This window comes from Lutjanus erythropterus, chromosome 17 (assembly GCF_056507025.1).
Source record: "Lutjanus erythropterus isolate fLutEry1 chromosome 17, fLutEry1.hap2, whole genome shotgun sequence".
NCBI classification, from domain to species: domain Eukaryota; kingdom Metazoa; phylum Chordata; class Actinopteri; order Lutjaniformes; family Lutjanidae; genus Lutjanus; species Lutjanus erythropterus.
Window position 1 is genome coordinate 4,952,677 of NC_139333.1, and position 12,322 is coordinate 4,964,998.

At 37.9% G+C, this 12,322-nt stretch overlaps 2 protein-coding genes across 2 annotated transcripts; both read right to left on the minus strand.

The window, feature by feature from the left end:
• Positions 1-977: 977 nt before the first annotated feature.
• adprm (ADP-ribose/CDP-alcohol diphosphatase, manganese-dependent) lies at positions 978-4,964 on the minus strand. Its single transcript, XM_084740932.1, has 3 exons — positions 4,220-4,964; positions 3,389-3,511; positions 978-1,543 (listed from the first exon to the last, which is right to left on the minus strand). Exons 1-3 carry the CDS (start codon positions 4,791-4,793, stop codon positions 1,209-1,211), a joined length of 1,032 nt encoding a protein of 343 aa, XP_084597058.1. The 5' UTR covers positions 4,794-4,964; the 3' UTR covers positions 978-1,208.
• Positions 4,965-6,554: 1,590 nt separating this feature from the next.
• rsph1 (radial spoke head component 1) lies at positions 6,555-12,322 on the minus strand. Its single transcript, XM_084741144.1, has 8 exons — positions 12,166-12,322; positions 11,925-12,038; positions 10,824-10,929; positions 10,595-10,685; positions 10,249-10,384; positions 9,221-9,292; positions 7,284-7,392; positions 6,555-6,696 (listed from the first exon to the last, which is right to left on the minus strand). The coding sequence occupies exons 1-8, from the start codon at positions 12,211-12,213 to the stop codon at positions 6,641-6,643; spliced, it is 732 nt and encodes a 243-aa protein (XP_084597270.1). The 5' UTR covers positions 12,214-12,322; the 3' UTR covers positions 6,555-6,640.

Genomic DNA, 12,322 nt, shown 5'->3' on the forward strand with positions numbered 1-12,322 from the left:
CCTGCTGATGAAGCCTGTGCAATGCCGCTGAACGCTCCAGAAAAAAAAAGTTATTTGTCTCCTATTTTGAACATCTCCTGTTTATTATTTCCTGTGTCATTTGTCAGTATTATTTTGTCACATTATGTGTTAATGTAGTGTTTGTTATGATTCTGTTATGTGTTTGTGGTCATTTTGTCCACAGGAAACAATTTGCAATTATTCAGGGGTGGAAGTAATTAATTACAAATACTCAAATTACTGTAATTAAGTAGTTTTTTAGGGTACTTGTACTTTTATGAGGAGATCTTCAAGTCTGTACTTTTACTTGTACTTGTAACTATCAGTAAAGCAAAGCACACAAAATGTAGAGCCCTAGTCTGGATAGGTGATGGTGACATCATCGGTTATAAGTAACTAATACTCTGAGTAGTTTTTTTTGATGAATACTTTGTACTTTTGTACAAGTATTTTTCTAACACTAGTACTTTTACTTGTAATTGAGCAATATTTCAGCCATGTAATAGTACTTGTACTTGAGTACAGATTTTCAGTACTCCTTCCACCACTGCAATTATTGGCACGATTTTATCACGTTCTTGTCACCTGCAAGCAAAACATTATGACGTTAACATACTACCACGGTGTCAAGGGTTAAATCAGAGTTCATAATCCAACCACAAGTGATATTTGTCTCTGAAAAACTCAAATGGACTTCACTTTGCTCAATTTCAGATAGAAAACTTGCATCTACCACTTTCCCATGTAACATGAATGCAGCATTAGATGCTAAAGATGTGAATGTGCAACCACTGCTAATTAAGATTAAAACACAACCTGTGCATAAGATACATTTCACACTTAATTCTTAAAAAATAATTTAAAACCTGCAATAAATTCTTTGAGGTACAGTACTTGCTCTTCTGAGGTAAGTGGACATGCATTTAAAAACACACAGGCAGTTTCTGTTTTTAGATGCAACTTTTAATTTTTTAATTCAAACCTTGGCTTTTATATACAACAAAAAAAATGGAGAGTTATACTACTTCCATTAGTGCAGCCCAAGTCTCTCCTGATTTTTGAAGAGTTTTTTTTCAGCTGATAAAAAGTGACTAGTGTAAAATTCCAACTTCTTCAGAGAACGTAAAAAAAAAAAATCCCAATCTGGATTATAATTTTCTAAATCCCAAAACATTGTTTTGACAGCTTCTGTAATCTACCCATCTTCATTACAGCATGTCGTTTAGCCCATTATCTGCATCACTTTGGCATCCTGGAAACAGAAACACTCGATCTGCGATCCTCCCTCGACCTTTCAGTACCATCCTGTCCTCGTACACGGAGACCGTGCCGAAGGCGTTGCTGTCAGGCGGAGTCTCGATCACCCCCTCTAACGTCAGGTGGTGCACTCCCGTGCCTTTATCCCAGTAGTATCCTCCGTCATGGTCGTGTCCGGCCATGAAACACACCACACTGCTGTGGGAGCGTATGATGGCCAGGAGCTTTTCAAAGTTCCAGGCGAGGCAGATGGGGTCTGTGGAGTACGGGTGTACAGGGAGGTGACCTAGGCAAGAAATAAAATTAAAAAAAAAGGTTAAGATTTCTGGGTTTTGGTGTAACAGCACACAAGATGATGTAGACCAGTGATTCTCAAAGTGTGGGCTGAGACCCACTGGTGGGTCATCAAGGTACTGCAGGTGGGCCTTGAAAGCTTATTTAAAATAATAAAATGTTTTTAACTTTTAATTTTGTAAGCTTGACTTTACCACAAAATATTAGATTTTTTAATAATGTGAAATAACAAAACAAAGCCATGGGATTTCAATTACATGTTATTCTTAATTTATACAACCTTTTTTCACAGGTATTACAGCGTATTTATAAACCAATCAGATTAACACTGAAATGTATTTTATCTTGCAGATGGTACCGTTAATCTTGCGTGTTGATCACAATTGTGAGTAAAGGTTTGGATGGGCCGCAGAATTTTTAGATTTCAAGATTTTAAGATTTCAAATTTGCCCATGGACTTCTTAAATTTGGACATCACTGCTCTAAACTAAGAAGGTAACATTGGTAAATATTATACCTTCTTATCACAAATCCTTTAGCATTTTAATAGTGGGTATTACCATGCTAAAATGCTAAAATATGAAGTTAACATCTGTAAATATTATACCTGCTAAAACTAAGCATTTTAGCATTTTAATAGTGGGTATTAGCATGCTAAAATGCTAAATGAAAAAGGTAACATTGGTTAACATGATAACTTGTAAACATAAGCATTTTAGCATTTTAATAACAGCATTAGCATGCTAACACACTAAATTAAGAAGTTAACATCTGTAAATGTAATACCTGCTAACAAATAAGCATTTTGGCATTTAAATGGCAGGTATTAGCATATTGAAATGCTAAATTAAGACGTCAACATGGTAAGCATAGCTGCTAAACATTAGCATTTTAGCATTTTAATAGTGGGCATTAGCATGCTAACATGCATGGTAGAAGTTTTTATTATGGGTATGTTGGCATACTGTTGTTAGCATTTAGCTCACACAGCTAGTATGGTTGTAGACTGCCTTGTTATACGTCATTTTTTTAAATGAGGGCTAATAGGGCAAGAATGGGCTTCAGCAAATTAGAGCAAGGATGAGGAAAAATGGAAAACTACAATAAAATAAAATCCAATTTTAATTATTATTATATGTATTATATGTGTTCTATAATATAATTTATAATGTATTATTGATATTATTATTTATCTTTTTTTTAAACATTTGCCATTGTATTGTTAGTGGGTTTTAAAGACAGCTTGAGGGACAACAGACGTAAGCCAATATGATTTCATGGACCGTTGGGACAGGAAATGTTTGGGAACCCCTGATGTAGACAATATGATGACGACACATAATCCACAAATGTATTCCTATTGATCAGAATTGTATATTTACGATTGAAAATTGGCATAATTTAAAACTAAGTTCACAAAATAAACACAGATAATTGATTTCAAGTCAGTCCATCAGACTTCAGATCAAACTTGGAGGACAAAGAACCCAGAAATGTGCTGAAGCAGGTGCATCAGTGATGTTTGAGATGTAAGGGTACTCAAAACCCTCTGGTTGAAAGGGACCTGGCTGGATATCCTGCGCTACACACTAAGTAAAGTCTGTATGAGCAAGCTGTGAGTCACAGTGGGGAATTATGGATGAAAAAACAGTTGGCTTACGCTGTCAAACATGGTCAGATAAAGTATTGTAAATGTATGGCAGTGTTGTGAATGCTGGGTCTTCTTTCACACAAACATCACTGGAATCTCTCCAAATGCTTGAATGAATAAATTTCAAATCCCCAGCAATCAAAAATAATCATATTCATTCACACAAAAATGACATGTTGTACTTACTGACAATTGTGACCCTTTCCCGCTTCTCATCAGCAGAGGACAGAACAGACTCCAGCCAGTTCAGCTGCTCCTCACTGAACCCACCGTTGAACATTGTATACCTCTTCTCCAGGCCATTAACTGCTAAAACAGTACATAAAATATAAAAATCATAATCTACGTACTTGTTTACTGTTAGTCACCCTGATGTCTGTGAAATGGCTGAAGTTTAAGAAAAATAGGGTGTGCTCTTGAGCAAAGTGCTTCACATTCAAGGTGCCATATGTAGGAATTCATTGTTCAAACAAATAGGGGGCAGCATTTCAATACAGTAGTAGTTTATTTTTTTTTAGAATGATTAATTGATCTACACTGCCTTGCCAAAAAAGTCACCACCTGGATTTAACAAAGCAAACAGCTAAGAGCCTTCCATTGGATAATTACTGCAGTGATTAATATGTTTCAGTTGGCAACAAGTTATTAATTAGTTACATTAGATGGTTTCAGAGAGTTACAAGCTTCTGTAAATGCATCATGAAAACAATACAGCATGTATTGATATTAGAAAATGTACTTTGTAATTTGTACTTTTGAATACTTAAGTATTTTTAAAACCAAGTACTCTAGTACTTTAACTCAAGTAAAATTTTGACTGAGCAACTTTCACTTGTAGTTGAGTAATATTTGACCAGGAGTATCTATACTTTGACTCAAGTACTGGGGTTGAGTACTTTGTCCACCACTGTTTCTTAAACAACTATGTTTATTTGCATTGTTCATTAAAAAACAGTATTGTATTATATATTAGCATAACATAAAGTAAAGTTATGACTAGTTATCAGGCTAACATACCTGGGGGGCAGTTTAGATCCTCGTTCTTGTTGTACTGTTTGATCAGACTCAGAGCCTCCCAGTACTCTTCACTGGTCTCCTCTCTGCCCAGCAGGCTCATATCATAGGCGTCCAGCACAACGAAAGTAAAACCGGGGAAGGGGCTGAAGTGGTAGGCGTAGATATCCCCTCCAGCCTGGGCTCCACTCGGGCTCCTGTCGGTGTGCGGGGTGCTGTTGAGCTTCGACCGCAGCAGCGCGCTCCTGCTGAAGTTATAGAACTCGTGGTTTCCCCACACATGGTGGACCTCCACCGGGCTGGAGCTGAACTCTCTCAGCACGCACTCCAGCGCCCGGTCAGAGGCGCCGTGGCCCTTGTTGAAGCCGTCGATAATGTCCCCGAGCTGGAGGATAAACTCCGGTCTGACAGCCGACTCCGACCAACTTTGCCGGGCATTTCTGAGCAGCTGTAGACTGCTTCGGTAGTACCGTCTCCTAGTCCGGCTGTAATTATACCCGTCGTCGATATCAGCGTACTGAATGTCAGCTATCACTCCGAAGGTAAACAGCGGCGTTTGTTGAGAACAGTCGTCCATTATCGGTGCTGTCTGAGTGTGTTTCTTGTGTCTGCGGGGTGTACGGAAAACACTAACCAGGTACCGGTATCCTGTCAGTCCTCTCACATGATAAAACCCAGCCAGGCTGTTTGATAGACCAATTTCCTCTATCGTCAGACACGGTGACAGTGCGGTAATCAACAGAGCCAGGGACGATAAGAGCAGCGACTTCCGCCTGTATCCTTCAAAATAATGCTCTTAGACGACCTGTCAGTGAAGACCACAGACAAGTGGATACGGTGTAGCAAAATGGTAACCTATTTATTCAAATGTTACTTGCTCACCCAAGGAAGTGTTTGTTTTCCTTGTCCTTTGTTCCAGCGTTGTACAGCCCATAATCTGGGCGTTGGTGTAACAGGTGTAACAGGTGTTTTCCCTACCTGCCCCGGGGTTTTTGCCCACATGCCGACAGATTGATGCATATGGAAGTCCATTACTACCAATCTGATTGAAAAGAAAAAAAAAACAACTAAAAATAATCACTTAATATCTCAAAATAATGAGAAATCTCATTAGCTCATTTCCGCCAGTGAAAGAAAAAAAATATCCACATGGTAAGTCATAATCGTGGGAATAAAAAAAGTTAAAATTCTGAGATAAAAAGCCATTATTATGAGATAAAAGGTCATACTTATGAGAAACTGAGAAATAAAGTTGTAATTTTTAGATAAGTAAGAATTATGAAATAAAAGTCAGAATTATGAGATCAAAAGTGGAAATTATGAGATAAAAAGCTATGAGATAAAATAATTTTTAATTTAATTTTTTGGCTTTTTATCTCATAATTATTGACTTAACATGGGGATATTATTTTCTTACAATGGCAGAAATGTGGTTTCATACATAAACCATTTTGAGATTATTTTGAGATAAAAAATTAAATTAAAAAAATTGTATTTTGAGGAAAAGGAAGTCATTTTGAGATAAATAAGACATTATTTTGAGATACTAAGTCATATTTTGAGAAAAGTAAGTCATTTGAAGATAAATAAGTCATTGGTTTGACATACTCATTATTTTGATACTAAGTTGTTATTTTATTTTTTCCTCTCGAGTGTCTCTGACTTATTATCTGCAGGTATTTACATCTGGTTCCATCTTGGCTCAAACTGATAATTGTGCTATTTATTTTTTGCAACCTAATCATAAATCATACAATATAACTGTCTGAAGAAGAAGTGGTTCTGAAGTCGGTATAGCCATACTGAAAAGAGCAACAGGAAGCTGATCCTGATACACACACACACGCACACACACACACACACACACACACATCACCTGTTGTAATTATAGTTTGATAAACTTGTTATATTCATGAAATTCACTTCCTATGCTCCCACACAAATATTTGACAGAAAGTAACAATATACACTCTGTGGAGTGCATTAACCAGAATGAAGGGTGAAAAAAGGAGGCTCTCTTAGCCAGTCTGAGGCACATTAACTAAACTAAGGATCTAGTTGGAGCCCCCAAAAACAATCTGCTAACGGCCCTGAAAAGGCTTAAACTGGCCCTGCAGATCCTGAGTTTCAACTTGTACCAGGGAGTTCCTTCTTTTCATTTTGTGGTTTTACATTAGGAGGATAAAGTTTTTATTTTCCCTCAATACATCCCTGTAAAGAAACACAGAGCAGTGCTGCACAGTATGGTGTTACACACTGTATACACCCATGAGGTAGGAAATGGAAGGTCTCCTGTTGCTACAACCATACATTTCATTAAAGAACACAAAACACAAGCTTAACAGATTTATTTACACATTTATTAAAATATTTATATTATTTGCCTTTCAGACAAAGGTTGAAACATGCAGGGATGTGGATTGATCACACCGGTTGGTTCTCTGCCACCTCCTCTGCTGAAAATGGCTCCTTTTCCCCAGCTGACAAAAGAAGACACACACACACACACAAACAATAACTTATGTGCAGATGTTAATCCTTTTTCTTGTCCCTGATCTCACTTTCAAGACTACTTACAACCTGTCAAGTCTCTCTGTGCCTCTGTGTTTGAAGCATTTGAAGCATAAGCATGTGATTGGCAACATGACAAACTGCAGTCACAAAAACTGCCATCAAGTTCAATTTATGCCTGTGTTTCCAGAATTGGCAAAACAGTCTCAAATTAACATTTCTGTGAAATATCAATAAAGACATTCTGTATAAAAATAAACAAAATGAATTAATAAATAAAAAAATATGATATTTATGTGATATTTTTAATACTTAAATTACTGTAAAGTTTGTTTGGTGGCTAAAAAAACATTGTTAACACTGTATTTGAAGGGGTGTGTATAAGACTGACACAGCACTGTCATGACTCTGACATGATAGCTATCATGAAAACATATGAATCCTTATTAATGTTTATAACTTTATCCCTTCAAATAAAATGTTACCAATAAATCTTAGGTGGGTGGGATTCTACTGCTGTAAATCCTGGCTGTCATTTTGTGTTGATAAAGTTCACCTGAAGTCTCCTGGACTGGAGTCCACGGCATCAGGCTGGTGATACACTTGGGAATCCACTTGACGGCGGCGGTGGAGGCCAACTCGCCCCACTCGCCCTCGGCTCGGTCCTGCAAAGAACAGAGAGAGAGAGAGTGAGACACAGCTTTATTTATTTATTTCAAATATGTTGAAATCTATTACTATATTGTACTGCAAGCAAAATGTTCAGATATTTCCATGTGAATATTTTCATACAGACAGTAGTCATCACTGTGTTTAGCATTTGGTGCAAACTCAAAGCTCACGAGAAATGTATGGATGGATTATGGGGCCGTGGGCACCTGAGCACAGACATGTAAAAGGCCCCCAACTCCTCATACATAGAAATCAGACCCCCAGACTGAGAGATAAACAAGAAAACACATTTCACAGCTGAATGATGTAATTGCAAATTCAATTTCTTATTTCTTTTCTCTGTGTTGAAACTGCTTGAGATTCCCCACCTCTCACTGAGTACACCAAGATACCAGGACCTTTTGTGTTTTAAATGATCATGTCTAGACCTCTTAACGATGGGAGCATCTGAATACAAAAAACCTGCAGAACACCCCTTATGTGAAACACATCCTAGGGAGTTGGTGCTGGTACCTGACAAATGAGTCTGAGTAGGGTACCGATACCTCCAGCAGACAAAAGGGGGTGAAACACACCTTGAGGGGCGTTCCTCAGGCATAAATGTTTAGGTCTCCCCATGTTCAGGGTCTTTCGTCACTCTGACCACTGGTGTGCTGATTGACCTTCTTTGCAAAGAAAATAAAAACCTTGTCGGCCGGCAGAAGTCTCTATTTCATTATTCACCAGTAGCAGAAAATTTTCACAACAGTTTCTCTTTGTTGTCGTTCTGTGCTGCTTTGAAGTTTCTTTATAGTAATTCTGTGTCTTTGTCATCATTTTGTTTCTATTTGTGGTCATATTGCAGTTCTTTATAGTGTTTTTGCATCTCTTTGTGGTCGTTATGTGTCGCTTTGTAATCACTTGTGTCTCTTTGTTGTTGCTTTGTGGTAATTTTGTGTGTCTTTGTAGTTATTCTGCATTTCTTTGCAGTTGTTTTGTTTCTTTTTTTGGGCTGTTTAGTTTCTCTTTGTTGTCATTTTGCATCTCTTTGTGGTTGTTCTGCAGTTTTTTTTCTGTCTCTCTCTGGTAGTTTTGTTTATTTTTGGTTGCTTTGTTTCTCTTTGTTGTCATTTTGTGTTTATTTGTAGTCATCTGTGTCTCTTTGTGGTTGCTTGTGGTCATCTTCTGTCTTTTTGTTGTCACTTTGTGTCTCTTTGTTGTCATTTAGTTTCTCTTTGTAGCCCTTCTGTTTCTTTGTTGTTGTTCTGTGTGGCTTTAAATTCATTTGTGTCTCTTTCTGGTAATTTGATGTTTCTTTGTTGTCAATTGGTGTCTCTTTGTAGTCATTTTGTGTCTCTGTTGCCTGAACCCTTGTGTCCATTCAGTAACCCATCCATGTAAAGATGATCCACACTTCAGTTTTCACACTGTCACTCATGATCACATCATGCATATAAAGTCAAACATGCACTTAAAACATGCAAGTGTGCACACTGAAAAAGAAGAAGAATATTTCTAGCAGTATATTTAACAACAGTAATCAATTCTCATCATGCAACACACTGCTGACACTGAATCATCATCAGCAGTGTATAAAGTGTGTATAAAGGCAGTGGCAGCACCTCCTCCGCTTCTCCTGAGGTGAAATAACCCTCCCTGGAGGGGAGGGGCGACCTCTGTGCTTTCACATTTTTACCGTTCTCCTCAGCGGGCGCTGGCTGGAGTTTTAGTCAAGAGAGTTGTTGTGGTTATGTTCTGGTATTCATTAACAAAGTTATAAAGCACATATGTACAGGTAATTAAACCAGCTGAAACAAGCGGCGTGCGCTGATGTTGAATTACCTGCTGTGCTTGGTGGAATTCGCCGTGCTGCTCACACTCAATGTCAAACACGTACTTCCCCGGGCCAAGAGGCTGCAAAATAGAAATGGATGGCAGAGACACCTCTGAGATTGAGGAGGAAGGAATGCAAAAATTATGGTTTATTCTGTTTTTTTTTCCTAGCCAATTTTGCATGATCATTTCATTGTTCTTTTTGACACGCCATTTTATTGTTTAGCTACCCTGAAGGTTTACAACCTCTCTGATCATCACACTGCTCATGTTTTTTGCCCATTAGATCTATTTTTAGTAATGGTGCCACTGCTGAAGTAAAACCCAAGCTGAGATAAAGCATAGTTTTCCATGAGCAGTTTTTATGGCTTTATTCTGAAAGTGGCAGCTTCACAGTTTGAGAGTGAACTCAAAGAGACCATCACACTGATATAAATCTGAATATTTACTTTAATTGAAAGCTGAGATAATATAACTACTAATGTTCTGTATTATACTAACCCATCTACCCTTTTACTTCTGAGATTTAAGGGACAGTTCACCCCAAAATCTGAAATTTTCCTCTCGTCTGTAGAGCTATTTACCTGTCTAGATAGTTTTGTTGGGAGATGCAGAGTTTTGGAGATATCAGCCTATCAGCATTACAATGGAACTAAATGACACAAGTCCTGTGTTGCTCAAAGCACCAAAAAATACATTCGTAGAATTCAAAACCAGTGTCTCTCTCCATAATCCACAGACCTTGTTGTGAGCAGTTTTATGGACTTTCTTTCTATTAGCACAAACCTCTACAGAACTGAAGCTCACATCACAACAGTACAGATGGATATACAACACTACAGGCCAGTGAAAAAATCTGTAGTTTTGATTTTGGGGTGAACTGTCCTTTTATTCTTGCCTAACATAAACAAACCAGACTTTTTAGACAGTTTTTATCCCCTGCACTACTACTCTACTGAGCCTGCAGCAAAAGATGAAATATTTTCATTAATCATCGGCCAAGCATTCTGTGAATAAGTAACCAAATTAGAACTTACATTATTGTTGACAAAGTTTCCCACGTATCTGTGGTTGGAGTGGATGAACTCTCCAGCTGACTCCATCTTGCCATTCATCCATGAGCCTACGTACTCTGAGCCAGTTTCATGGTAGTGGTAAACGCCCTGGCCGTGCCTGGCGATCAGACAACAACCAAGGATTTCAATAGTTTGAAAATTCCCCAGAATTTACATTTAGAGTTTAGATAAAACAGAAGCCACAGCACAAAGTGGCTTCTGAATACAGGATTTGAGCCCAACCCGGCAGAGCGATGCGGGCTTTCAGAAAAAAAAACTGCAAACATCTCCATGACATACACTTACGATTTTAAAACAGTGGATTTACCTCATATGTTGCAGCCACTCTCCATCATACGTGTCTCCATTGGGGTAAGTGTAGACGCCATGACCCTGTCTAAGATCCTCAACCCACGACCCTGACAGACAAAGAAGAGGTGAACCGATAAGAGTTTGGATAGACCTATATCAGCTATGATTATAAACACACAACTTGCACACACTCTAATGAATTGCAGGTATTGGCAGCTATCTCAACTGCATTAGCTTTATTGTACCTTCATATTTAGAGCCATCTGGATAGTAGAAGGTTCCCTGTCCATGCTTCATGTTCTGGTAATAGTCTCCCACATATCTGGACCCATTCTTGAAACGATATGTCCCCTATTAGACAAAATAGTGGCAATAATAGAATTATTGTTTTCAGAGAGTCTTGCTTAAATTAAAGTAAACATTGACCTAATTGTGCTTGTCCAAAGTCTACACCAGTGGTTCCCAACCTCCATACTTCTCCGCAGTCTTCTGTATTTCTCCTGATTAATGACAAATTTTCACAACTTTATTTCCTTCATTATCACAAAACACTGTACAACATGTTTAAGTCCTTCGACTGTCTCCACCTGGACAACAACACAGCTACACCAAACCATATTTCCTTGTAAGACTTTCTGTTTTTTAAGGAAAGTTTTAAAGGGAAGGGGCATGCAATTTATAAAATCTACTGCATCCATTTTTTAGGGGAAGGATAAAAATAAATGTATAAAAGAAAAGTGATGAATATTAGAAAATTCAAGAAAAAAAAATCAAGAAATACATGTAAAATAGTATTAACATAGAAATGCTGTTGCATGATAACAATTATTTTGTTATTTTCACTCTTTTTGAAGTCATCAAGTCATGGAGGAAACAAAGTCCCTGAAACTCCTGGTGTCAAAATCCTCCTTATTTTTGAGGTGTAAAGGTGGGCAAATATAAAGGGATCCCTTTTCTATAATCTATAATTGGATAAACTAACAATTGTTTACAGTTTAATTAGTTTTCATTACAGAAATGAATGAAATGTTGAGATATAGGTCTATCTCTCTTGGAAACCAGTGGTTATAAGCGCACATTTAATTAAGGTAAGCCAGAATTTTCAAATATTTTTTTCTTACTTTTTCCTCACCATCCATGCACTAATTGGTGTGAATGTGGAGGGCATGGTAGGCTACAGAAACCTGTTGATCTACTCTACATGAGGTACCCCATGAATATTGTTACTATGTTAAAATTTGCACATTTCTTGTTTGGGACTGCAGTCCCATTTGGTCCTATAAAACTGACTTTGACTGACTTGATTTGTAAACAACAAAGGCACCTGTAGCATCATAGTTAGCTACCTGTCCGTGTCTTTTGCCGTTTTCATACTGTCCCTGATAAATGTCTCCGTTGGGCAAGACAGCTTTACCGACTCCATGTCTCTCTCCTGCTTCGTTTCTTTCGCCTTCATATTCCTGCGCCGGTCAAACAAACACAAGAGTTAGGATGTGATGGGTAACTAATGCTAACGCTAGCTTCAGACAGCTCACGTTATCACACAAACCGAACAGAATATCTAACATGCTAATTATACTCTCTCACCCCGATTTTACTGCCTTCATCATCAAAGTCAGATCCTGCATCCGACATTCTTACGTGTCAAAGTTGGAGGTCAACTTAAAGTTTGGCTTTAAGCGGTAAAAGTGGTCACAGTTGCTAAGATGTGCAACCAACTCAGTGCAGTCTTGCTAGTTTACAG